The sequence below is a fragment of the Acanthochromis polyacanthus genome, chromosome 2 (assembly GCF_021347895.1).
Source record: "Acanthochromis polyacanthus isolate Apoly-LR-REF ecotype Palm Island chromosome 2, KAUST_Apoly_ChrSc, whole genome shotgun sequence".
Lineage (NCBI taxonomy): Eukaryota > Metazoa > Chordata > Actinopteri > Pomacentridae > Acanthochromis > Acanthochromis polyacanthus.
Window position 1 is genome coordinate 37,077,094 of NC_067114.1, and position 27,873 is coordinate 37,104,966.

Consider the following 27,873-nt stretch of genomic DNA (forward strand, 5'->3'; position numbering starts at 1 on the left):
TTTTTTTACTTTAAATAAAAATATGTACAAGATAAATTCCATGGACTTCAAAAGTCCCTCAATTATTTATTGACCCACACATTGCTAAGTGAACATCTGAACCAATCAGCTGTTAGATCAGTCGATAGCCGAATGTTTCCACATCGTGCTCTGAGGCTGCGCAGTCGCTGGAGATCTCAAAAAACAAAAACCATAGATATGCAAAAAACGGCGACCTCCTCAATCTCGTGAGATTATCCTCGCATACGTTTGAGAGTGACGTCGGAGCCCATCAGTATCATCAGTCGCGAGTGCAGCAGAAAATGCAACCGGCATGCATTGTGCGGTAATCGTCTGGCTCACGTCGAACTGTGCACGTATATCGAAAAGACGTGAAGTCATCGAGCAAACCAGAGGTGTACGTTTGTGTCTCGCTCGCATATGTTAGTGTACGCTGAAGGAAATCCGCTGCCATCTATGAACTGCAGACAAAAGTTGTAGCTGCCGCAAAGCTGTTGCCATTGGCCCCCTGGAAGAAACGCACTATGTCGGCAAATAAAACAAAGAAGGTCAAAATGGCTACTAAATCTTGCCCTGAATGCGACCAACAGGTGAGGAAGAACATCATTCATTGTAGATGGTTGTTCCAGAGGGGTTCGTATCTGTGTTTTGTTGATTCTCGTCATGGCTAGCTCTTAGCTATGAAGACGGAAATAGGCTTCAGTGGCACCCCACAGAAACACCAGACCCCACTCCAAAATTAGATAACTTAACCAGTTATTTTTCGATTTAGCAAAGACAGCCGTCCTTTCTGCCAAATTCAGAAATGTCCGTCTGTTTCCACATATTAGCAGTGCTAACTCCACCATTACTGTCGATCATGGCTTACTTTTTCCCACTTTTTCCACGTCACAAACGATAAATACACTTAAATGCTGGATTTTAGCTTGAAGTTGTCGTTATTCCTTTGAAACAACAACAAGCTGTTTAGAATTTGTGATGTCTGTACTTTTCTGTGCTCCATATGTTGTGAATCTGCACTATATAAATAAAACTGAATTGAAATTGAAACGACAATTTGGATAGTAGGACTAAGAAAAGAGATGAAGCAGCAGCATGGAGGGTTTTCTTTGTTCCTATGAAGAAACTTCTGTTTCTTCCTGATGTTTGTAGTTGTTCAAGTAAAAATAGTGATGAATGCTTCTATGAATGAATCATACATTATTAAGACAAAAGACATAAACTAGAAATAGTAATAATAAAAAGCAATGGCATAAATAACCCAATGGCAATATTTTAAATAGCTCCAAAATATTGCAAATCGTATTTTCACGTGGAGACATGAGACGCGTCAACCTATATGTAATGTCCATAAATTATACTGATTTCCCACATTTAAATTGCTTATAAATACATATATTAATTAATTTGTATTGTAACCATATCAATATTGATACATATTCCACTGTCGTATCTGCAGATTTTCTTGTTTCAGCGCTTACTATTTTTACCAGGATATTGAATTTGGGACATGCAGATTCTCCTGCTTATTTCTTCACTGCATTTTACTTTAAATGTTCTTCTGCATTGTTCCAAATCACAGTCGTCATGTGTTGGACTAATTCAAGAATAGGTGTTCTGGTTGGAATTGTTTTAGGGGTACATTTGCATGCAGGAAGACAAGTTTTGTAATGAAAATGGACTTTTTACCAAACCAGAACTAGCAGGGCTACCTTTCCTGCACAGTTGTATCCTCAGCAACACTTTAAATTTCAGTGTGGCAAGTTGCCAGCTCAGAGGGTGTTACTTCCAGTAGTGAAGAAAATGGCAGCACGCAGATAGTGGAAATTCAGGACAAAGCTGCCTGAAATGAGTCGCCAATGGCAGACTTAAACCCACATCCTAAATCCAGTGAGTCAGAGTATTTTATTTATCTGGCAAATCTGTATTTATGTACTGTGGCAGAAGAAGATTCATAAGAACAATGAGTCATTATGCGACGTATCACTAGATTAGTACCGTGGGCAGAAAATGTCAGCTGCGCAATATTGGAAGAAACTGGCATTTAAGTATTTTGTTTTTCTCTCATCGGTGTTGCAATTAGTGGTGGGACGTGATTAAAAAACGTATGTAATTAATTGCAGACTTTGTAATTAACTAATTGTGATTCATCACATTTTTGTCAAACAGCAATATTTGACACAATAATCAAAGTTTTTCAATTCAAATAAGTTTTGGTTGACAGATGAATCAATGAATAGGCATATACGTGTTTATAATTTAAAATTAATAGAATTTTAAAATAGGAAATGTCGGACTGTAGGATTTAAAGCCTGGATTTAGTTCAGTTTTCCCTGTGTATCACACATAGCATAAGCATAAGTACAGTAGTGCAAGAACCTTCAAAAAGTTGAAAAATCCACAGATTATTTGTCTTTTCATAGTTTCTGGGTCTGATAAATGGTGGAATTTTGCTGGTTCTTATTTTAAGAATATAGATTTTTATTTCTGAAAACTAAATTTTTTTATAAACTAAAAGTTTATAATGAAGTTATTATGAGACAGACACACAAATAATGCGCCGATGCTCTGTCTCCTCGGAGGAGTAATAACTTCAACGTTATGAACAAAGACAAATGGAGATGCGATGAAGATGAAGCATTTAGTCCAGAAATATTCTGGAGTGATTACTGTGGTATTGTTCTGTATTTATAATGAACTTAATGCACTTTATATGCCATTTATATGAAGGTTCCAAACGCAACATATGGTATATAAACTGTGTTTGACAGTCTGATCAGGGTTCAATGTCTGCCCTCTTGTGTGGCCTCTCATGCATGTTACCATAGTAACCAAAGTTTTATTTTAACATTACTTAAACACGTGTGGTTCTTGAACAGTGCAGAAACAACAAATGGATTTATTAGTAATTATTATTGCTAAAATCAGTGATACACTTGCGAAACATTGATCTTTTCACAGTACCAGTCAAACGTTTGGGTATGCCTTCTTATTTAAAACGTGCCCATTTCATTCTATATACTTTTTTCCACACTGTGAAAACATATTGAAGGTGTAAAAAATTACTAAAACATACATTTATGTTTTAATCAAAAAATGTTTTTGAATTTTACATTTTTTGAAGCAGCCACCTTTTGGTCTTTCATAACAGCTTCGTACACTGTGTGCGGTTGTCACTTGGAATGCTTTAAAATAGTCTTGAAGGTGATTATATGCTGAGCACTTGTTGGCTTCTTTTCCTTCATGCTGCAGTCTCACTAATCTCAAATCACCTCAGTACGGTTTAGGCCAGCTGACTGGCTATTTGATCCAGCACGTAACCTGCAAGTGTATTTTCAATAGGTTTGCTTTCATTTCTAAGACTCTGCTTTTACTTTGCCATTATAGGTGAACTGATGGGGAAAAATGCCAGTTTTATTCATTTAGCATTAAATCCCCAACACAGAAATCTGCATACAGTTAAGCTTTTGTAAATTCTGTATGTGCTAATTCTAACATCTTTATGTTTTCTGTTTGTTTCTCTTTAGATTCCAGTAGCGTGCAAGTCCTGCCCATGTGGTTATGTGTTTATTAGCAGAAAACTGCTAAATGCTAAGTTAAACGAACGCTCTTCTCCAGCATTAGCAGGTAAGGTTCAGTTTGCATAAAGCTAATTATTAATTTATGTAAATGAAGTTTGACTTTTCTTTTAACATTTGATTCTGCTGTGTTCTGATGTGCCTCAGAGCAAAGTTGTTGTAGTTGGTATTATAAAATGCTATTTTTATTACTTGTTTTTTTTTTTTTTGCGTTATTAATATTACTACATTAATGGTTTTGGACCCCTCCCAATCAATACTTTATATCCATGTGTTTCTTAAATGGAGTAGCATCTGTTTATCTAGGTGTTATGGGAATAGTGCAGTTAAGTGTGCATGTGAGTAGGAGGTTTGAAACAGTTCTGGTATCTACCTCCACAGGGCTTTTCTATCTGGACGGTCTTTGGCTTTGTTTGTGGTAGCAGTACATACGTGCTGTTTCAATGAATTTGAACATTAAGACCTTTAGCAACAGCAAATTCAAAGGACTAGAGGAGACACAGTGTGTTGTGTTATGCATGAGGCTGTGGGTACATGTGCTTTATTCAGACGTACGTAAATCAATCAAAATCAATGAATCCTGCTGTACGGGAATGAATACAACTCCCTCTCTTTGGGGATGCTCGTATGGATCCAACTGCTGGTGTTTGATTACATCAAAAGAAAAACTCTTACAAACAGCTGAAAGCAACAAATTAAAGTTCAATTCCTGTTAACGTTGTGTCAATTCCTGGATTTGTCAGAACTCACATCTATGAAGTCTGGTGAGGCCACAGACAAAGTTGTTTACAAAAGATCCAGATTGTTGAATTTCTCCAGCAGAGGTCATTCAACTTCCATGGCTGTGGAAGTTATTTCTATACATATACAGCGCCCTCCATAATTATTGGAGTTAAGATGTGTTGAAAACCTTAAAATAAGTTCAGTTTTTATTGCAGAAGCATGCTCTCACATTGAAAATTGTTGAAAAATGTACTGTAGGAGTAGCCTAGCCGCGCTAGACAACCCACGGCAACGAATTTAACTCACTGCCAGGGTGGGTCTAGTTACCCTCGGTAAGCCTAGAGGTTGGCTGCTCCTAAAACTGGCCGACGAATCATCATGAAGTGTAGCGTCAGAAGACGGGCGTAACTAAGTGACGACAGAGGCGTGACAATTCTGACAGAAACAACCGGAAACAACTAGCCTAGCCGCGCTAGACAACCCACGGCAACGAATTTAATTCTCTGCCAGGGTCGACAACAAAAACGACAACAGTCGTTGAGCTCCATTAGCACCGACTCTGAATAATCTTTCTGTTAACATGTCTGTAATGTACTTGAGCTTCACCCATTGACTGTATAAATAAGGCTTCACCGAACTACCGCATCCTCTGATTTCCGGCGCTCTAGGAACTCTGTCTATTCGTTGCGCTGATTGGTTGTACACCTTCCCAATTGCTGCAGAGTGATTTGATAGACAACCTTTTAGCCCGCCTCCCTCCCTGTCGAGCGTGCCTAGAGCCTTGTGTCTTCAGACCTGGGTCTAGTGTGGCTAGGCTATTGTAGGAGAAGATTAGGTGCTGTTTTGTTGGCAAAACGGGGCTGTACCAAGTATTAACATCAGGGGTGCTAATAATTGTGGCATACATGATTTGATGTAAAACAATTATTTCTTAATGTGTGATTTTTTTTTTCCCCACCCACTGAATAAGTGCACTTGAATTAAAGGTTGGATTTTCCTCTTTTTTTCATTGTGGTCCTGTATTATTTAGAAAAAAAACTGAATTTATTAGAAGTTATAGAACACATCTGGACCAGGGGTGCCAGTAATTATGGAGGGCGCTGTAGAACTCTCTAAGTGGCTTCCCAGGTATTGTCTTTCTTGAGGGTAACAATACAAAAATTCTCAGCTCAGAATATGTTGGAGAACTTCCCTTCAAGTCTCAAATACAGTAAGTCAACTCTGAGTCTGAACATAATGGAGACAGTGCAGATGGTGGTGACTTCTGTCTGAAAGGACACAGACTGACACTATGAAGTGTCTTCAAGCTGGGCTGAGTAATGTGGAGCTAAGAAATGTTAACCAAACACTTATAATGATACACAGGTCAATTTGAACTCGAGAGGTTTATGCCATTAAAACTAGTTCTTGGTACAATAATGTAATAACTACAAAAATTGCTGGGAAAGATGTGAATGAGTGTATGAGACAAAGGCGTTCTGTCGCTTCTGACTTTGCCTATCAGCAGTGATTTTACATTTTGCTTTAATTTGCCGGAGAGGAGCTAACAGATGTGAAGGTCTGACATCAGGCGTGTTTAGCTTTTACAGAAGATTCAATGGTGACATGACAGCACAGTAACCTACACCCAGTCCTTGGTCATTGGTTTTAAATCAGTTCTAAAATTTCTTCTATCTCAGTATGTCACTTAGCTTTACAGTTTCCACAGAGCTCTGACCTGTGGGCATGAAATCAAACCGTATGTTAATGTTAGCCACATTAGCTGCAGAAAGGCCTGAACTAAGGATTTTCCTATGGTTGGAGGGACATTACCATCAACGAGTAGTCCACTGGATCTTCGAAAGTCAAAGAACATGACTCTCACAGAGTTGCTTGTCTCTTCCAAGTGCATATAAGCCTTGTGCAGCAGAAAGATAATGGCATTTTCCACTCCAGTGTGAGGCTTGTATGCAAACCGCAAGGGGTCCAGTGATGGTTAAATGATTGAGTGTTATGAGCAGCCTCTTCAGTGACTTCATGCCATGTGAAGTCAAAGCCACTGGTCTGTAGTCACTGAGGGTGTTTGTCCAAGGACAAGCACAAATGCAACATAATGAAAAAAAAATCTGTAATTGATTTTCATTGGACAGTAAAGATAATATTGTAAGTTGAACCCGGTGATCAGTTTTCCGTATCCCATACCCAACTTTCCAAAGACAAAGAGCTTCATACAGGATGACAACCATTGTGTTTTGATGGAGCTTTTTTCCTCTGACCCCTTTTCTTTGAAATTTCTGCAGCCTTCACACAAACATGCTGAGCTACTTCAAAGTCACTCCGTAAACATGAAATAGTTAACCTAGGAACAATGATGCATAAACGTAGAATGAACAAATGAACATATAAATAAATGATAACCTAGGAATTGATGACTGATGTTACTTTGACAATGTGCAGCTGTAACCATCTCATCCCCACATCTCACCACTCTTATGGTTCTGAATGAAAGACATCTGTTGCTTTTCTAACCAGGGAGTCAATGGGCACACCAGAAGAAGAACTTGCAGTCAGCCTGGATCCAATCTAACGCAGAAACTAGATGGATATATTTTATTAATTCACTTTCTTTCCTGCATTAGACAAGCTTGACTTTAAGCGGAGAAGGACAGAGCGCATTCGCAGGGAGAGGATCGACTCTCCTTTAACTCACGACATGGAGAACAGAAGAAGACCTCGGACCAATAGCCAGTCAGATCCCATCCGAAGGGGACGGGGCAGACCAAAAACAGTGGGACTGAAGAAACATGAAGAGGAGAAAGGTAAAATAAGTGATACTAAATTCAGCTGAATGTTAGTCTGTATTGTTAAATCCATTTTTAAATCCTTATTGGCTAAAGAGGCTTTTGGTAATGAATTGTGTTTTTTATTTGTTCACAGAGAAACAAGAGAAGGAAGTGGATATTTACGCCAGTCTCTCTGATGAGAAGGCCTTTGTGTTTTCTGTGGCTTTGGCTGAGATCAACCGCAAGATCCTAGGTCAAAGACTCATCTTATAAATGAAAGCCTGAGCAGAGAAACTGAGCACAGAGGACCGAACAAGTAGCAAGAGAATGACCAAAGAGAGAACTACTGGCTGGGGCTGGACTTTGACTTGGGCTTCTTTAAACTGGAAAATGGGACAAGATTCAGAGAACTGAAAGAAGTCAGTTCTTTAAGACCTAAAATTAACCACCGATATATAGACATGCAGACGGGTCACAAATGAAAGAAAACAGAGATGGGATCTGGTGACCCTGTTGTGCTGTGGGGGAATGTGCACTTTTAGTCCACTAGTTCCCTGTTGGAGTGAAAGGTCACTGCAGATCACTAGAAATTGTTCTATGGGACCTTAATCCTGTGATGACACCTTTCTGTCCTGATGGGAGTGGTCTCCAAGATGTCAGTGCCCCTATCCATAGCTAAGTGGATAGAATAATATTTAAAAAAAAGTGAATCAGCATCATTAAAAACACCAAATGAGGGAATATCGTCTGTATCTAGTTCATCTGTATAAAGCTCTTCTGTTGGACGAAGAACTTATGTGGGGTTTTTCTTTAATTTGTCACCCATCTATAGCTTTCTGTACAAAAATGTGACTATAATGTAGATGTTGTATGACATCCACTGTTCTTTATGGAACCATGTAATAAAGGCAATGTTTGATGTCATTTTCCAGCTGCTCTGTAAATGCACACATCTGTCACTGTGGTGTGGATGTGAATATATAGTTTTCTGAAGGCCTAGTTAGACTTAGCTGAAATGAGTTCTATTTAAGAGAATGATAAAATAAAGAAATACTGCTTTTTATCTTATATGAAATAAACGGCCTGTGTTATTAAGTGAACATCTTAGGTTAGTTTATTGGAAGGGGCTGTTAGGAGTGCATGTTTCTTTGTTTTTCACACTGAAACTTCTCAAAAAACATTGGCTAAAATACAATAAAGGCTTTTGATTTCATGATTAGGTTTAGTTTCAGACCTAAAATTGAACCCTGAGGAACACAATAATGCATTCTATAGCTCATAGATGAGGAATCTTTTGTTCTTACTATAAACTCTGTCAGTGAGATAGGATTTAAACCAGTGAAAACAATTAGACAGTGAAGTTTGTCCAAAAGAATGGAATGATGTAGTGTCAAAGGCAGCACTTGCATCCAGCAATACCAAAGCAGATGGATGGTTTACATTTATATTGGACCTCAAGTTATTTAAAATCTGGACTAGTGCTGCTTCTGTACTGTGATTGGTTTGAATACATGATAGAAGATGTGGTGATGGTTGAGAAAGTCATTAGACAGATTAAAAACAAATTTCACTAAAATTTTGCTTAACCGTCCTGTTGTCAGGATGCTTGCTGTTGAACTTGTTTTTTTTGTCAGTTTGAAGGTATTTTATATTTTTGTGGTCATTTTGAATTGTATTTTGGTTGTTTTTGATTGCTGGGCATTTCACATCTTTTTATGATCTTTTTGTGGTCATTTTGTGTTTTCATTTTGGTTGTTTTGCAAATTTGAGGTAGTTTTTGTCACATTTTTATCTATCTTACATCATTTTGTGGCTGTTTTGCATTGAATTTGTTTTGTTCTAGCAGCTGACACACTGTCCTCTGCTGCCTCCTGGTGGACACTGGTCAACCACATCAGTCAACCACAGATCTGATCGGATGATGGGATTTTTCTACAAGCAATGCTTTTGACTCCGGACACTGAGTGTGAATATGGAGGATCTTCAACACTGTTTGTTTCACTGTCAGTCTTTCCGTTTGTCTTCTTGTCTCTTTGTTCCTCCTTCAAACCAAGCTCACTGATCTCTCTGATGGAAAACAAACTAAATGCTAGAACATACATGACATGTTGATGTCAAAGTCACATCTGAACTCTGTCAAATTCCAGGACAGTCGCTACAAATCCTTTTCTAGATTTGTTCTCAACCAGCTCAGTGTGGAAAAGACAAGGAAGACATAAAACACCCAGATGGTCGCAGCTGAACCAAAGCTGACTGATTTATTGAAGGAAGTTGTTGAGGTGACACAAATCAAACAACACAGGAGAAAGAAAAAGGAGCAACAGAGGACAACGGATGCTACAGAAAAGAAATGAAGAGAAACAAGAAGATTTCTGACTACAAGTTGCAACCAAGCTTAACTCTCCGACGTTGAGCAGATAAAAGTCCAAATGAAAACCCTGCTTGGACTCACCTACACTCACTGCCCACAAGTAAAGCTACAAACAGGAGAAACACCTGCTGTGGAATTTTCATCTCAAACAAACAATGGATCTGATCATGAAGCTCATGATGGAGGTCTGGATTCATAGGCTTCACATAATTTTTTGTTTTAGGTATTATATGAGAGCTGACAACTTGTGAGTTTTGCTACAGCTTGAATGTAAGCAGGAAACTACTATAAGCCTTTGCATGTGCAGTGCTGCTTATGACATGAAATGGCCTCTTATATACCCTGGGAATGCTACTGAGCTCAATCAGGTCAAATAGGACATAAAGTTTTATGGAACCAGCTGCATTTTTTGTAGTGTTCAGGTAATATACCTTTAGTGGTACCAGGCATTAAAATGAACAGGAAATAGAAGAAAACAAGGGTGGCCTACTAATTTTTTTCCATAACTGTATATAACACTGCTGTAGACCATGTACTCTCCTTTACTGATGGCCATAGGCTCTTCTAGTAGCTGCTACACTATGAAAAAGAGTTCAAGAAAGGTCCTAGATCTCAATCTAATCAAATACTTGTGAGATGTGGTGGAAAACAATTCCAATCCATGATGCTTGATTCCACAGGACACCTTTAGAGGTCTGTGAAGTGCAAGTGCTGTAGACTCGACACAAGGCTTCTGGATTAAATTAGCATCAAACTGCATGCATTTCAAATCAGAAGACCATTATCGTCCTGGAGAATTGTGTGTTTTTCAGTTCCTTGGTAATATGATGCCCAAAATACTTAAGCCTGAAATGTTCTTTGAGATATAGCAGGTTAGCATTATTTAGTCTTGATGACAAATGAGGAAAACATTTCACATTTTTTCTTTTCAGGAGATCAGTAATCATTTTATATATGATCAGAGCGCAGATTTACACTTGCACATTTTAAGTCTTGAGAGAACCAGGTAAGACAAAGAAAAAATAGTACTGTATTGGTTGATCTCACAGTTTTAACTGCTGAATGTAACCCTCACTCGTTCTTGTAGTCCCATATTGATTTAAAATACGACTGAGGACATCTTCTCCAAACCTCTGCTATAAAGATAAAATCCTTTAGCGGTCAGATGTTACAGCTCTGTCCTCTTGTGTGCGGGCGTCTGACCGATGAGTCATGTACCTGTGGCTCTGAGGCTGTATAAACAGTAACCAGGCAACCAGGTCAAAGATCTGAATTGTAATTGTCTGAACTTACTTTTAAAGGCTCTGCAGCACTGTTGAGAAAATAAGCTTCTATTTAGTATCACGTGTAGATGGTGCAAATACATGATCAACTCACAAAGGACAGAAAACATTGTAGCACATATGACAAAACAGATTTACAACAGCTTTCTTACAGCTGCATAGAGAAGACCTTTTGGTCATTAATCAGCAGTAAAAGCCAACCAGTCTCTGTGTTTACGAGTTTTACACATTCTCATGTTCAGAGGAAGAGAGGGAGTCACCAGCAGTGTTCAGGCTCCTCCCCATGAACTTTGGAAAGTTTTTTTCTTTAAACTTTACATTAACTTAGCTGTCAGATGCTCCGTCCTTCTCATGTGAACCCGAGACGAAACATCACACAAGTAAGTACACTTAGAAATAATGAAGGAGTAGAACAAAGCAAATAATGTGATAATGAAATGTGGTTAGTTAATATTTGCTTTAAGCGAAATGTTTTGCGTGTGCGCGTTTCCTTTGTATTCATTGTTAATTTTTTCTTTATTGTGGCTCAGTTTAAACACGTGTGTGCATGTACAGATGAACAAACTTGCAACTGCTTCATGAACTTCAAAACACAAAGTCTAAGAAAGCCAGCCATTCCATTGGTTATCGTGTTTAAAGCAGATGTGTGTTTCAGTGTGACAGAAATCTGAAGCTAGAACTGAATTTGAAAACATAGAGAGCTAAATTTCCAGTGAGCGTCAGAGCTCTACTCCCGAGCATGTGCTGGATTCAGTGTCAACATAATCAAGTTCATTGGAATTCAGTTACAATCTAATGAATTCAGATCACAAGATTCAAATGAAAACGATTTTGGAGTTATTGAAGCTGAGAAATTCTAAGTCAATTTTTTTAAATACAAATCTGTATTCAAGTTGAGAAATTTGAATTCAAATATAAATGATTTACTCTCTGTGTCCCCTCCCTTGGCCCTGAGTCAGCTGGGACAGGCTCCATTTCAGTCCAAACTGATTCCAACTTACTCTGACATGAACAGAGATCACAGATCACATGCATAGCATAACAGGTTGTCATGTCGTAATTAAAAATATGAAAGACTGCATACAAACTGATTTAAGTGTAAGATCACGTTTTAATAAACTGATGTCTTTCTATTCCTTCTTGTACAGATTGAAGGCTGCTGGAAACTGTCTTGACAGTTGACTTTCATCACCACCTCCTGCTGCCACCACCTGCTTTTATAGGTGAGGTGTCGTTAATGTCTAAACAAGGTTATGACAAAAATCCATACTGCTGACACAACATCCTCATATCGCTATTGCAGATTACACATTTTATCTGCATTGCTTCATATTTAATTCATGTATGCAGAGAAGTAAGAACATTCCTTTTTGTTTTGAAAAGAACGACATTGCTGTGACTGCTGATCTGTCTTCCTTAGATATGTCAGAAGCCTGGGCCTTATTGTTTCTCCTCCTGTCGGGTAAACATGTTCATTCAGACACATTCATTACAGAGTTCGTAGATTAGCATCAACACATTGTCACACTGTCTCATCTGCAGGGGGGAAGGCATTCATGATCCACAATACCCAGCACTGCCTGTGTCTGGAGGACTCAGTGGACACTGGTGAAGTCCTTCTAAGGAAGTGCAACCTGGACTCAAAGTCTCAGCAGTGGAACTGGATCGACCAGGGCATGCTGATGTGTGTGGCATCATTCAGATGTTTGTCAGCCCAGCAGGGAAAACTGGTCCGGACCCAGTCTTGCCATGAGCTGGAGGTGGATGTTAAAGGGCACATGTGGGACTGCGACAGGGGCAGACTAATCAACAGAAACACATCCATGCTATTGTCAGTCAGTGGCCAGCATCTGATTCTAACACAGGGCAGCGAACAGTCAAAGTGGAAATCTCTGGATGAGGGGGACATCTGCCAGGAAAGACTCAGTAAGTCTGTTTTAACACTTTCTGCACTGCAGTGTGTTGTTTACATATTGTCGGTGCTGGACTGAAGGTCTTGTACATGTTGAAAAAAAAAAACAACTAGAGCAGGGGTGTCAAACTGATTGTAAATCAGGGGCCACATTCAGTCCAATTTGAACTCAAGTGGGCTGGACCAGTTCAATCACAGCGTAATAACATATAAATCACTCCAATTTTTTCCTTTGTCTTAGTGCAAAAAGACACATTCTGAAAATGTTAACGTTTAAGGAATTATAGTCTTACAAAACATTATGAACAACCTGAAATTTCTGAGGAAAAATAAGTTTAGTTTCAACAATTTTAAGCCTCGGTATCCTTTACACATTAAAACTTACAGATCATAGAGTAGCCACAAAGGAACAAAACATTCAGTCACAGGTAACTGGAACTGAACAATATAGTATTTTACTTTATGATCAAAATGACAAAAGTAAAAAAAAAAAAAAGAACAACAAAGACAAGACAAAATACTTCAAAAACTAGACATAAAATCTCAAAAAAATGAGACAAATGACTTGAAACAAAACAAGAAAGAGATGAAAAAATTGACAAAAAAGTTAGAAAGCAGAAAAAATGGACAATACAAGCGAGACAAAAAAAACACAAAATGACAAAAACGTTTCACAAAACAACGAATATAGCGAAACGCAAAATTACAAAAATAAAACAAAAAACACAAGGGAGACAAAAAGGAAGCACAAAACGACAAAAAATGAAAAATAAATTGACAAAAAAATGAGACAAATGTCTGCCAAAAAATGGCCAAAAATACCAAAAACAAGACAAAGTATTACAAAAATGACACAAAAAGACACTGAGCAATGTTGTTACTGGTCTGAAAGAAAAACCTAGTTTTTTTCAACTAACAGTGCTTCAAATAGTTCTTTGAAAAGCAGGGTTGTACCATTAAAGACCATATATACATATCATTGAGCTGCAGATTGACAAGAAAAACAGCAGGTACTTCAGTAAATCAGTAATGCCACTGTCTAAATATACTTTGTTTTAAGCAAAATTAATTTAAAATATTGCCTGAGTAAAAGTATATTTGCATCAAATTATACTTAAAGTGCCAAAAGTAATCGTGCTCATTATACAGAATGGCCCTTTAAATTTTTTAAAAAAAAAATACACACCTGATGTCTATAAGGTGCTAATGACTCTAAAATCTGGTTTACTTTAACTGTATGGGAGGAGAGGAGAGGAGAGGAGAGGAGAGGAGAGGAGAGGAGAGGAGAGGAGAGGAGAGGAGAGGAGAGGAGAGGAGAGGAGAGGAGAGGAGAGGAGAGGAGAGGAGCCCAGTGCATCATGGGAATCCCCCAGTAGTCTAAATCTATAGCAGTATAACTAAGGAACAGCTCAGGTGATCATGAGCAGCCCGAATTATAAGCTTTATCAAAGAGGAGAGTTTTAAGCCTAATCTTAAAAGTAAAGAGAGTGTCTGCCTCCTGAACCCAAAATGGGAGCTGATTCCACAACAGAGGAGCAGATAAGTGAAGACTCTGCCTGCCATTCTTCTGCTGGAAACTCGGGGAACCACAAGTAAACCTGCAGTCTGAGAGCAAAGTGCTCTGTTAGGGTGATGTAGTACAATAAGATAAGATAAGATAAGATAAGATAAGCTTTATTCATCCTGGAAGGAATTGTTTTTTCAGAGCACAATAAAGAAAGGTCAGTGACATTTACACAATTATACAAAGGTTGGTAGTTAAATAGAAATAAAAAAGAATACAAAGTACAAAACACAGAGTGTCTAAGTGTTGTGTAAAGTGTCTAACTGGCTGTCAAGGAATAGTGTCAAACGAAATTAAATACAACAACACAAGTACAAAATGTGAACTGTAGAATGTAAACTAAGATAGATAGACAGACAGACAGACTTCTGTAGTGGAGTTGAAGAACACTCTACTCTCTAATTTGTAAATTGTTCTCCAACAACCAACTCCAGGTCCTCCAATACAGTCTCCGGCTCGGAGCAAGTCTTTTTTTTATCATTTTATTTTAGAAATAGAGTCAGATCTGATAGATAGATAGAAAAAGCATGGTTTTTGAATTAATAATGCTTCAAATAATTTTATGGAAAGCAAGGTTTACTTCTTGACCTGCAGATTAAGAACAAAATAATGCAAACTTTAACACACCCCACAACTCTCTATAAACTATTTGCGCAAAAAGTTATAAAATGTGACAAAAAAACACACCTTTTAACATTTGTGTGCACAGAAAAAAAAGAGAGATTAGCATCACCCCGAGACAAGATGTTCTTCCAAGCGGACTCAAAAGCAATATAATAGAAAATTAAATTCCAATACAATAGAGACTGTGGTGCTGCCTGTCAGGGGAGAAGACAAGCATTGACCTCATTCACAGTCCATCTTTAAAAGAGTTTGACATCATGAAACATTTAATATTTTCCGTTATTTAAATAAGAAAGTCAAATTTTAATATGTTCGAAATTAATTACACATTAAGTGAAATATTTCAAGCCTTCTCTTGTTGTAATTTTGATCCTTGAGTGTGCCAATGCATCAGCAGTGATAGACACTTTTTACTATTCACTGGTAACACCAATAAATGTTTTTAAATTAGTGCATCAATTGTTACATAAGATGGACAAGTTTTAGTGCTGAACCCACAGAGAACTATGAGCTATGAGCATCCTCTAAACTGTTTATTTTAGTATCTTTGAGTTCATTGCTATTATTGCATGTTTATGTCTGCTGGACTTTGTTAGGTGATATCACTGGTTTACCTATTTTCTCCTAATGAGGCAAAAAGATGAATTAATGTGGCTTTGACAACCATGACAAATGTGCCATTTATATACCTGACAAAAAGTAGTGGCTCAAGGTACATTTTTGTTTCATCAGAAATACAGTGTATGATAATTGCTTGTGATGTGACTTTGGTTTTAATCCCTTAAGTGTGAACATGGTCTTCAACAAACAAAAACCCTCTGATTTACCAGCCTTAGGACTAAATTGAAATAATGTTTCAAACGTGGAAAAACACATTACGTAGCAGACACTACTGAGCATAAAGCTGATGACGATGAACAGTCAGGTGAATGTTTACTGTGATCTTTAACAGCTGTGTGTTCTTATCCAGGGCTCAGGAGGGCAGCAGATGATGTAGAAGAGTTTGATCCCGCAGAAGAGCAAGCAGAAGATGAGCCGGCCATGACGGAGGAGCAGAGGGAGTATCTCCGCTGGTTCTACCGCACAGAGGACCGTACGTGCTGCTGATCTTAAAATCCTTTTTCTAAAAGTGAAGTGATTTCAGGAAATACTATCTGTATGTTCCATTTCTATTCAATTTATAAAACCGAAACACACCTTTTGAAAACACATCTGATAAAGTATAGTCACCTTTGTTTTGCCTTTTAGAGGAAGTTTTTTTTACTGCAACATCATCTTTTCCTAATTATGGTGGACCAAACCATTAGTCACTCACTAACTTTTTGTTTATTCCCAAATTCTTTCCTAGCAGAGTGTTGTGATCTAGTCTATCATATTTACAGTATATCAGTTATTAAGTGCTAAATGTTTACTATTGTGCTGTCTGTGCCCTGTTTAGCAACTATATGGAAGTTTGTGCTGCTGGGATTGGCGTTCGTCTGCCTTCTTATTGGTTTTCTGCTGCTGGGAATGGGAGCCATGGCCAACAAGTATGACCTGAAGTTAAACAACTTCATTTGATGTGAAAATGAACGCGGCATATGTATTTCAAATGTTTCTGAATGACATCCTTTCCACTCTTAACTACCACAGGAGCAGAAAGAAGATCGCTAAGTACAAGGCAGCAGCATCTCTGGCTCAGAAAAGTGACGGTGAAGAACTGCAAGTCATTTCATCCCTCACAGACAACAGTGCATCTCCACGATCAGACAGGCGACTGCAGCCAAACCAGTCCCCAATGTCCAACAGGGACGCAAAATCAGGAGACATTGTAGTCACATGGAAAGATGGCAACACCTCTTGCCTGTACTCCAATACAGAGGAGGAGGAGCAGGAGGAGGAAGTGAAGGAGGAACAGGAGGAGGTGTTGGCTGCTGAGCTGGACGCGATAAAGAGTAGTGACCTCAGCCTGTAACCCAGAGTATGATGCTTTGCTTGAGGTGTTTCTAAAAACCTCAACTTTGATGGGCTGGAAAGTTACACTACACAACAGCGAATGAGATCATTAAACAAAGCTCGCTCAGAAAGAATATGTCAGATGTTCTGATGTGGTCTAATACTAACTGAGTTCACAAGTAAATACATCAATCAAATAATAAATACATGAATAAAAATAATTTGTTACTGTTTGAAGTCTCAAATGTTGCCTCAAATGTCCATAGATCAATAAATAATTTCAAAGTGCCTCAGTCAGTGTTTCTAGTTTCCTTTGGCGACATCATTGTCTTTCTAGAACCCTAATCTCTGTTGTGATTGATGGACATTGAACCTAAAACCCAGTTCTCTATAATCAGCATGTGAAGGCATCAGAGGGCTTCAGTTGTGAGGAAGAACGTCTTTATTTTCATGCCTCTTGCCACACTGGAGCAATTTAAATCCAAGATTTAACTTAAAGAGATACTCTTGCTTTCTCTCAGTTTTATTTTTTGGAACAGTGCAATAACTGCTGACATTTTTTTCCATTTAGTTTTTCTTTACATTACCTTTCTAATGAATAGAGCCTCTCACAGGGTTTCAATCATTTTAAAATGTGTCTGTGTGTCTCTCTGTGTGTGTAAAAGAGGAAACACAGACATAAGAAATGAAAAAAAAAAAAAAAACAAGAGCCAAAGATTGTGACATTATCTCTGACTGGGATTTTAGGTTTTGAAAAGCCTGGCTATGTCAAACCTGCTCCATAGGACACTCTTTGGGTCTAAATTTTTCTCTGGACCAAAACAGATTCCTATATCCAAGACACCAGGCTAGTTTATACCATCTCATCAACTCTGTATCATACAGTACACAGCAGCAAGACAAAATCAAAACCATTTAAAAAAAAAAAAAAAAAAAAGCGTTTCTATGAATTTCGTGAAACTGTCTTATTAAAAGTAGCAGAATCTTTTGTGGTGTATTATGGATGTGCAAACAACTATTACTGGACTACTTCCCAGGCAAGTTCTAGAACATCGATCCAAGTCCACCTCAGAGCTACATTTGTAGCCCTTGAATGTTTTGATCATTTATTCTGTAAATCAATTAGAAAATATACCTAGAAATTATCACTATTGCTTAAATGTTAAATAAGGGATGCACAGTGGGTAGTGGTTAGCACTGTTGCCTTGCAGCTAGAGGATCACTGGTTTGCATCCTGGCCTGGGCCTGGGATCTTTCTGCGTTTCTGAGTTTGCATGTTCTGTGCATGCGTGGATTTTCTCCGGGTACTCCAGCTTCCTCCCACAGTCCAAAAACATGCTGAGGTTAACTGGTGATTCTAAACTGTCAGTAGATGTGAATGTGAGTGTGATTGCTTCTCTCTCTATGTAGTCCTGTGATAGACTAGCGACCTGTCCAGCGTGTCTCCTGCCTTCACCCTAAGTCAGCTGGGATAGACTCCAGCTCCCCATGATCTTAATGAGGATCAAACAATGTATAGGTGGTGGACGGATTATAGTTTGCACTGTAATTTTGTGTTTCAAACAATAAATAAAATTTGACAGTGAAATTTTGCACACAGTTTTACACACTTATTCAGACCTTATAGTGGACTGTATTGGCACCTAAAGCAGACTGTAGATTTTGTGTGCAATCACAGTAGCTGTAGAAGTTCTCAGTTACAAGTATCTTGCATTTCCCACATTCAGATTTTCGATGACGGCTGAAGTTGTAGCATGCATAAAATGTCATTTGAATTGTCTGCGCCTGGTTCTCAAGGGCAAATCTTCAGCTGTTCCCAGCTGGCAGCCACAAACAAAGAGTGAATCATCAGCACATATACAGCTACCATGCCATTATCCAGCTCCTCTTTCTGCTCCGGCTGCATGTCATCAAAGCGCCCCTGAGCTGCATCAGATGTCCGGCTGCTATGTATAGTCTGTTCTTAGAGCTTTGAAAACAAATAGTTAATACCCTGCCCGATACAATCTGCTGTGGATGGGAGGCACTCTTACTGGCAGTGAAACACAGTGCATGGTGTGGATCAAACCTCTCTTGGAGTGAGCTTGCAGTTCAGCTGGAGCTACAGTGAAGATCTATAGCAGGAGGTAATGGAGTTCAGCAGCTGTTCAGCCCTGAGCCAACAGTCAGACCACTGTAAGGCAGCGGACACCCTGAGGGTCAACATTAACGGAAGTGTTTTCACTGTGGATAAAGCCATTGTAGCTGACAACTGTGAGTACTTCAGAGCATTGTTCCAGTCAGGAATGAGAGATTGCAGACAGGAGGAGATCCAGCTGCAATGTGTGGGCGTTCTGGGGTTTACGGTCTTGTTGCAGGTTCTGGACGGGGAACAACCCATGCTCAACAGTGACCAGCTCGTGGAAGCAATAGAGTGCACAGCTTTTCTACAGGTACCAGCTCTCACCAAGCACTTGATCAATATTATCAATTCTGAAAACTGTCTACTCATGTACCACACGGCTGCAACCTACGGAGTGTTGGACCTGTTCCACAGTTCAGCCTTATTCATCAGAGACATGTACGCTGACCTGAGGGAGGACGTTCACACCTTACCCTGCCACTTGGTAGACTACATCGAGTCTCTCCTCCCGAGTAGCTACATGGCAATGTGCAGTCACTCTCCGTCCACAGAGCTGCTGCAGGACGTCCAGAGGACAGTCTGCTACCTGGATGAAGAACACAGAGAGTGGAGGGTCCTGACACACCTGCCTGTGTGCACCAGCACCACAATGGCAGGCGTAGCCGTCCTCGACAACAAACTGTACATTATTGGAGGAGTGCGTGATGTAAGTAAGAAGGTGGTAGAGAATGGATTCTGTTACAACCCTGCAGCTAACTCATGGTCAACCATCTGTGGCCCCAAGCAGCTACGCTACAATTTCACTTTAATTGGTCATGAGGGCAGCTTGTATGCGGTCGGAGGGGAGTACAATATGATAGCCCTATCGTCTGTAGAGAGGTATGGGCCGTTTGACAGGAACTGGAGCTTTGTCTCTCCCCTTCCCTGTCCTGCAGCCTCAGTGGTGTCTGCTGTAGCTATGAGCAGAATCTTTATATGTCTCTGGAGAGGGAGTGGGGCCACAGATATACACGAGTATGTGCCTGAACATGGCCGCTGGCTTCTGGTCACTACGCTCATACGCCAACACAGTTACGGTATTTATATGGTAGCCCACAAGGATAATTTGTATGTTTTGCGCAATGGACCTTGTGATGATTTCTTACTGTGTTTAATGGACTGTTACAATCTGAGCTCAGGTCAGTGGACAGCTATGTCTGGTCAGTATGGGAACAACAAAGGCTCTCTGTTGACTGCTGTGGTCAGAGGAGACTCGGTGTTCACTCTCAGCAGGCACGTGACCACAGAGTACACCATCGAGAGTCACAAATGGAAACCAAAGCACGAGATGAAAGGTTTTGGCAGGATTGGCTCTATATATACATTTCTAATGAGGCTGCCTAAAGTCACTGTGTCCCTCATGGGGAATTATCAGGATGTGAATCAGAACCAAAATCTCAGAGAGTTCAGTGTCTGTACCAGAATTTCATTGTAATGCTCTTATAATCTGTGGGAACGTTTTGCTGTTACTTACACATCAATTCCATTGTGTCGGATGTGTTTCAAAGTCCAAAGAGAAACATTATAGAAGTTTAAATAAAAGCCCAGATTAGACAGCTATATATGGGGAAAAAACAGAACAATACAAAAAATAAATCAAAAAATGATTTAAAAAAATTATTACCCAAACCAATTACTTTGTCCAATGGCCTGCTGTACTGACTAGCTCTCCTGTACAAGCTGCATTTGCTGGCCACATTGCAGCTGCTTCACTTGAAGATTTACACTCCAGAGAAGAGATTTAATCTACCTGAAATGTTAGCTGGTCATGATCTATTTCTGATTGTCTGTCAGATCATACATCTCACAGTGTTTGTAGATCACATCAGTTTTTGGTTAGCTGATAGAAATGAGAGACACAACTGTGAAAATAAGTTGCGACAAACCAGAATGATCTATTCTAGTGATGTGAAGAGTTCAGGTTAACATGATATTTACTAAAGCTTTGTATTTTTGGTTACCAGGTCCCGATGGATACTGTTCCTATTTTCATGGAAAGCAATATTTGGATTCATGCTGTTAACATAAAAAAACAAAACACTGCCTCGGCATGAATTCATATCACAGCTTTAATGAATCTGTTCACATTTACAACAGCTAATCACATCACTTCAGCTATACAGATAACATGAGTTTGGTCCAATGTTTTTGTATTCAAACAAAATATGAATGTAATGAGCACTTTTAGGTCAGTAATGAGTAAAATATTATTTAACACATAAATAAAGATGTGCAATATGGTCACATCATTGCTATCATCATCATCATGGGCAAAACGCCACCATTCTCTGCCTCCAGCTGTAACGATGTGTATTTTCATATGGTTTCATCCTGGACATCTAATGTTTCTGTCGTAAAAACACACTTTCGGTTGCAGTCAGATTGTCTGCAGTAATTCAGTGATAAAGGTAAATAGTGTGTGTGTTTGTGTGTATATTTTGTGTTGTGATGATGTGCTGTCAGCCCATACGCATCATGAGCTCCTCAAGGGCCCGTTCTCTGTGGTTTTCGTGGACCAGCAGCACCTCCTTAATGGCGTTCTGCTGGAAGCCCATCTCATTGAACTGATTCAGCAGCTGAAGGAACTCCTCCGCCTCAACAGGAGGAAAGCATTGCATCTTTATACATTCTTTTGATTGAAGTGGATTTATCAGAGGAAAAGTGAGAAGAATAAAGGCTCACGTGAAGTTGTAGCTCGCTGCGTGTCTTACCTTGGTTTCACAATTTTGAAACATTTCCAGAGCCTCTTCGACCTGAGCCATGTCATAACCAAGCTGACACAGGTGGTCACATGCCACCAGGTAGCTCAAGATCTGCAGACACACACAGAAATATTCATTCATACAGGAACAAAAGGAGAACAGTGGACAAATTAAATGTATCTATTACCAATGGACTGGAAATATACAGCTAACAAACTGACTTTTTGAGGTTAAAGATAATACTGACTTGGGCCACTAACCCTTCTGGCAGTGATGAAAGAAGTATTTAAAAATGTTTTTTTTTTTTTTTTTTACCATACTGTAAAAACACTCCATTACAACTCCTGATTTTAAAATGTTTCTTTAAGTAACAGTAAGTGTAAAAATGACACAAAATCATCCAGAGTATGAATCATATTTCAAAATGGCCGCATTCCGTGGGTTGGCATTTTCATTCCCTCAGACTTTTTCAAAGCATTTTGATAACCTTTGATCACCTGTGCCTGGTGTACATCCTGGGCAATTTTCAGCTCTCTCAGGGTTAGCCTATTTGAGTTTTAGCTTTTAAAAAATGTCCACAAATGACACAAAATTGTCCAAAACATGAATCATAATTCAAAATGGCCGACTTCCTGTTGGATTTTGGGTATTGGTGCAAGAGGCTTTTTTGTGTATCCTGACGAGTTAAATATGTGTATCAAATTTCGTAGCTTTAGGTGAAATGCGGTCTGGGGGCTGAATTTTCATAATATTCCAGGGGGCGCTATCGAGCCATTTTGGCACACACATGTGCCATTCCCCTAAAATATCAAATTTTTCACTGGTCCTGGTATGTGTGCAAATTTTCACACGTTTTGGAGTATTTTTAGGAAATCAAAGCATTTCTCCAAAGAAAAAAGTGTAATAAAAAACATATTTTATACTTTAATTCATAAAATCTGAATTCATAAGATATTATATATAGAAACGTCTGATGAAAGCAGTCCATCGATAGAGAAAAAATATTCCTAAGTGAAATGTAATAGAGTGGAAGTTTAAAGTGGACTGAAAAGAAAATCCTTATTCTTGGCTACTTTCCATCACTGTCCTCTGAGCACTGAAAAGCATTTTACCCTGTGGATATTTCTCTGTACAGCATTACAGCTTTAATATCAATTTCTTTTAGTCCGCTGTCTAGTTTTCTCCCTGAGATGACTCCAGTAGGCTCAAAGTACACTGACTTATAGTGAACGGACAGGACGTACATTAATACATTCTATTAGTCAGTATTTAATATTACAGTGATTACTTTGCTGACAGATCAGCTTATCTTGACGGACAAGGAGGGAAAGACAGAGAGACAGATCTGAAGTCAGACTATAAGCACTATTTGTCAGAATAAGGACGACATGTTAGTGCTGCGGCAAATGCCGTAGCTGTAGTTTGACATTTGTTGGGTTCTGAGCATACAGAAAGCCCTGTCATGGGAAAACACAGTAAGCTCTGGAGGTCTTAGCTCTATTTGCAGTCTGGCTTAAGGTGGCTTAGAATAGTGTATTTCTGTGACACCGACCTGATCTGGGGTCTGCTGTCCTGTCCTTTGTAAGGCAATAATGGCAGTATGGAGGGTATAGCCCCGAGCAGTGACGGCCCCCAGTAGCTCTCTCTCCTCTGGGCTCAGAGCTGATAGGAGCTCTACAGATGAGTCCACACTAGGGATGTTTGTGCCGGAGTCTGGTCTGAGAGACTTCTAAGAAGAAAAAGACTGCAGTGAGTGTACAGTGTGTGATTATTGAAAATAAAAAGAAGGCTCTTAATGTGTTTTTAATGGCTCAGATTCTCTGGAACGCTAACAGCAGGTTGGAACATTGAAGTCCTGACATGCACTTTTCCTGCGAAAAACAGAACACTCACACTAATCCTGATGAACCTCTTATAACCTGTCTGGATTCGGGGGGCAGACTTTACACAGCTTATTTTTAAAGTGATGATCTCTGAAAACATTTTGGAAATGTGATCTGAAAAAAACTAGATGGTCTGTATTGATTTCCACTTCCAACAATCCAGTGTTGACTCTCATACAAGAACTTAAGGATATTTAAAGACATGAGAGAAACTGAGCCCTCAGTGATTAAATTTATACTAATGTGAATAAAAATAGTCAAAGTGCTGTGTTACTCAGTGAGGGGATTTATGGTGAGTGTGTCTGTTCCTGGTTAGATGTGCAGGTTTATCAGGAGAAGGTAATACCCTGAGCTTTACACTGTATTCATAGTCTCTCCCGCGAAGCAGAGTGGGAGCTATCTATACTGCAGACAGCACAGCAGAAACTCTCCTTTAACTGGATCCTCCAAATCATGAGGTCATATGAATGAAGATTCCAAAGGCCTCTAAAGCATGCTGTGAATCAGAATGATGAGAACATGCAACTGACTGTTTCTAAATACAGTGTGCTGAAGAACAGCTAAACTCTGCAGAATGTATCACTCTTTAATTAATTCATACTGGTCAGACCCCCAGCTATCATATCTTCATTCTGTTGTTTTTTCCTACTAACAAAAGCATTTAAAACCACTAAGCAGCTGCGATTACTGAATTCTCAACAGTTTTTATTACTTGATTGTGTATTGTTGAATCATTTTCTGTGTGAGTAGCATAAAATGGTGGCATCTGTAATTTCATGCTATGATCTTGTGATGCATGATGCTCGTTATAATTATGTTTTGCAGTTTTCCATCCTGACTTTAGCTGCAGCAGCTGTGTTGCTTTTAGGTTCAAAATATTTGAATTTCTGCATATTGGTTCAGAATTAGTTTGTCTTTTTGGTGAGAAATACATAAAAATGTACACATCTACTTTATAACCCTCTGTACAATATGAGAGTCAGCCTACTTGGCACTTTGAATCATTTTTTATGTTAATTTTTTCATCACTACTACTTCTAATAATTTGGCAGTGATAAGCCTATTGACGTTCACACAGTCTGAAGTTTCTTTTCTGCTTTCCTGTTTTTTGTGTGTGTGTGTGTGACTTTGTTTTAGCTCAGGCTTTGGTCCACAAGCCTTGTGATTTGTTCAGTTTCCATCATTCCATTAGCCTCCAATCTCCATCCCTAATCTCTTTGTTAGTTAATATATTATCTAGTTAATCCTGCTATTTTGGTTGTTTATACGCTTTAATTTGAGGTAAATCCTTATCATAATAAACTCCTTTACTTCTACCAGTCTGCTTTGGATTTGTGTTTGTCTGGGTTTTATGTGGGAGAATGCAGTTTGACATGTGTTTCAGTCAAAAGTATAGACGTAAACAAACAGCAAAACTCTTTCATCAACTGTTTTGAATCTAGTTTGGATCTCAGTGATCCTCTCCAAATTGTCCAACTGCTGATTAAAGCTATAAGTCTGCTGCTTGGATTACAGCTTGTTCCCTGACATTAACATGTCCGTCCCCCTACCTTACATGCTGTGTTGTGGTTGTTGATGGTGGGGAGCCTGTCGACAGTGTTGGCTCTGATGTTGGGACTTCTCCTGTCAGAGCTTCTGTTTAATGAAGGGCTCTTGGACTGGCTGTCTGTGTTTGGATCTCGTTGCGTGGACACGTTGAGCACAGAGAGGGAACATTGACGCAGGTTTTTCCTGCGTTGGTGTGGGAGGCTACTCAGACAGGCTGGCGGGTTCAGCAGGTCAGGGACAAAAGCTCTCTGCGCTTTCCTCTGACTTTGCTGATGTGGAGCAGGAGGGTGCTCCTCCCCCACTGGCACACATGTCTTGGTTTTCTGTGAAGTGCCCTCTCCTTCATCGTCAGAGTATGACAACTTGGTGCGCAGGACAGCGGGATTGAGGCTGTGAGAACGCTGTCGAGGGTTGGGTTCCCAGTAGTCAGAGCAGTGGCGGCTGGCCATGCGGCTCTGCTGTGGGCTGCAGAACATCATCCAGTACGGTGGACAAGATGGCAGCAGTCCTAATGAAGAGGAGGGCTGAGGCCGCTGTTGGTTGATGAAGCCACTCTGCAACCCAGTTATCACCCAGTTCTCCAGATTGAATTCATACTATCACATGGACAAACAATATGTTAGTCACATGAACAACTCCCTTATGTCCTTACACCAGTGGTTCCCAAACTTTTTCTGCAGAGCCCCCTTTGGCAGAAGAAAATATTTTCTGCCCAATCCTACGTCCATGCAGCAACGTAAACACACTCTCAGACACATCTTTTGCTTGCAAACTCCTGTAGAATTTATATGAAGTTTAGTTTGTGACACCTTACTGAAAACTCTTCAAAGGAACACATCATTTTTAAGAGTGGAAGCATTAAAAGGGATTTTGCAGCATATATCTCTCAAATTTGTATTTTAACTGAACTGAGGAAACTGCAAAACATGAAATCTTCCTAAAAAAAATTAAAATAAATGAATAAGGCACTGGAGTGGAAGCAGTGACTCTGGAACATGAATCTTATATTTTTACTATCAGTTTCAGTTCCTTTCAACAGACACAAAATGTAGTCTCTGCACAAAAATGGCAAGTCTTTGGTAATAAACAGAAACATGCAAACATTCTCTGCAAAAACAACATTTCGAATAACACTTCAAATCTCACAATTCTTTTCGTGACTGGTGTGGGCTTGCTTGGGCTGCAGATTTTCTCAGATCGAGGCTGCAGATGTGAGACCGTCACTCTTAGCTCATTTTCAATGTCTAGCTTCAATCTGTATCTTGTAATAAAGAGCCTTACACCCAGCTTTATTCTTCTGTAATGATAGAGTCAAATAATATTTTCATCTTGATACCACCAGTTTAAAATCACCACATGCTCAGCAATAGCATATGAATACAAATCTGAACAACAAAAATAGCAATGCAAGCACTTTCTCAACATAGCTAGTTAAGTTGATTAGCAGTGAACACCAAAGGAAGCTGCTGGGATGGATTTTGACACGGTTAAAAATGGTGTCAAGTAAGTCCAGAGATTTCCTTTACTGCACACCAGCTGCTGGCAGAGGCAAGATCAGCAACACTCTGAATTCATTATCTTTTGCCATAGGCTGACTGTGTCTGCTTTCTTGTTCTTCATCTAAGCTCTCTCTCTCTGGAGACACTCGTGGATCCTATTGTTGTCTGATGTTGCAAGTTTGTAATGACCTACAAAGAAATAGTCCTAAACAGCTGTAAACTGAACTGTGATTCTTTGAGTCACAGCTCACCTGTCTGATGTAAAGACGTGTAGAGCTACTCCGTCTTATAGGTCTTATTAGGTCTTGGTCTGAATTGATCTGCTCTCCATTCTCTCTCAGTGCTAATTTATAATTCTAAGAATTTCATAAAGTTACCAATGACATTGTTCGATGTGTGAATACACACAACTCTCTCAGCTCCAGCACATTTGGATCCTGCTGCTGTCTGATGCTGTAGGTTTTTAACAAGCTCAGAGAGAACAGTTCTAAACAGCTGGAAGAATTCTCCTGTCAACATCTTGTGGGGAAAAACTCAGATTAGGTTACTAGGTCTGACCTAACTACATTGCCAGTGTGACTTCTACAGAAACGTGACCAGGATGTGAAATTCCTGTGAGATTAACAGAATGGAGTGTGAAAGGAGTTGTGGAGACACACGGGACAGTACACTCACCTCTGTCTCCCGCAGGATGGTGAGGTAATCGGGGACAGTCACCGTGATGTCGTCTTTGACTTCTTGTTGGACAGCAGCTTGTGTGGACTTCAGAGGGACACCCTCCATATTGCTCAGTCCACTGACAAATACACAGTTGAGAAAGTGTTGGCAAACTCTCAGATGGAAAACATTTGATTTATTATGTCAGCAGTCTGACTACTTCAGCTGAGAGAAAACTCTCTGGTGTGGAGCTGTACTGTGGGCTTCCATGATCAAACAGAGATTGTTGATCCCTGTTTGAGCACAGTCAACAAGCTGCAGTGGGCTGGAGGTGACTGGAGCTGACCTTTTGATAGTGGTTTTTCACTCAATGTTAAAGAAAGGAAGAGACATTTCAAAGGGATAGTTTCGGTTTATTTTAAGTCAGGTTGTACCAAGTACTGGGGCTCAGGTGGTCCAGCATATAGTTGGCGATGCCTGGCCCCTCTGCATGGTCAAGTGTCCTTGGACAAGGCACTGAACTCCAGGTTGCTCCCAATGGCAGGCAAGAACGCTGTATGGCAACTCTGTCACCACTGGTGTGTGAATAGGAAATTCTGTAAAGCGCTTTGAGGTAGCCTAGCTGCGCTATATAACCCACGGCAACGAATTTAATTCTCTGCCAGGGTGGG

The 27,873-nt window shown here is 39.5% G+C and overlaps 4 protein-coding genes across 6 annotated transcripts; 3 read left to right on the top strand and 1 right to left on the bottom strand.

Moving 5' to 3' along the window:
- Positions 1-186: 186 nt before the first annotated feature.
- Positions 187-7,987, top strand: c2h16orf87 (chromosome 2 C16orf87 homolog). Its single transcript, XM_022212559.2, has 4 exons — positions 187-590; positions 3,528-3,627; positions 6,920-7,099; positions 7,218-7,987. The coding sequence occupies exons 1-4, from the start codon at positions 525-527 to the stop codon at positions 7,334-7,336; spliced, it is 465 nt and encodes a 154-aa protein (XP_022068251.1). The 5' UTR covers positions 187-524; the 3' UTR covers positions 7,337-7,987.
- A 3,034-nt stretch (positions 7,988-11,021) lies between these two features.
- si:cabz01068815.1 (solute carrier family 51 subunit beta) lies at positions 11,022-17,041 on the top strand. 2 transcript variants are annotated; one of them, XM_022212552.2, is made up of 7 exons: positions 11,022-11,097; positions 11,866-11,940; positions 12,138-12,179; positions 12,260-12,643; positions 15,788-15,910; positions 16,256-16,346; positions 16,450-17,041. In XM_022212552.2, the coding sequence occupies exons 3-7, from the start codon at positions 12,140-12,142 to the stop codon at positions 16,769-16,771; spliced, it is 960 nt and encodes a 319-aa protein (XP_022068244.2). In that variant the 5' UTR covers positions 11,022-11,097; positions 11,866-11,940; positions 12,138-12,139; the 3' UTR covers positions 16,772-17,041. The 2 variants fall into 2 exon arrangements, with proteins under 2 accessions (XP_022068244.2, XP_051793691.1); XM_051937731.1 differs by having other exon boundaries at positions 11,033-11,097; positions 12,101-12,179.
- A 1,807-nt stretch (positions 17,042-18,848) lies between these two features.
- Positions 18,849-20,348, top strand: kbtbd13a (kelch repeat and BTB domain containing 13a). The gene has a single exon (XM_022212557.2). The coding sequence runs from the start codon at positions 18,882-18,884 to the stop codon at positions 20,346-20,348; it is 1,467 nt and encodes a 488-aa protein (XP_022068249.1). The 5' UTR covers positions 18,849-18,881.
- Positions 20,349-20,964: 616 nt separating this feature from the next.
- Positions 20,965-27,460, bottom strand: ubap1lb (ubiquitin associated protein 1-like b). Of its 2 annotated transcripts, none has more exons than XM_022212563.2 (5): positions 27,221-27,460; positions 25,049-25,642; positions 23,168-23,341; positions 21,625-21,726; positions 20,965-21,507 (listed from the first exon to the last, which is right to left on the bottom strand). In XM_022212563.2, the coding sequence occupies exons 1-5, from the start codon at positions 27,326-27,328 to the stop codon at positions 21,373-21,375; spliced, it is 1,113 nt and encodes a 370-aa protein (XP_022068255.1). In that variant the 5' UTR covers positions 27,329-27,460; the 3' UTR covers positions 20,965-21,372. The 2 variants fall into 2 exon arrangements, with proteins under 2 accessions (XP_022068255.1, XP_022068254.1); XM_022212562.2 differs by having other exon boundaries at positions 23,168-23,344.
- Between the last annotated feature and the right edge of the window lie 413 nt (positions 27,461-27,873).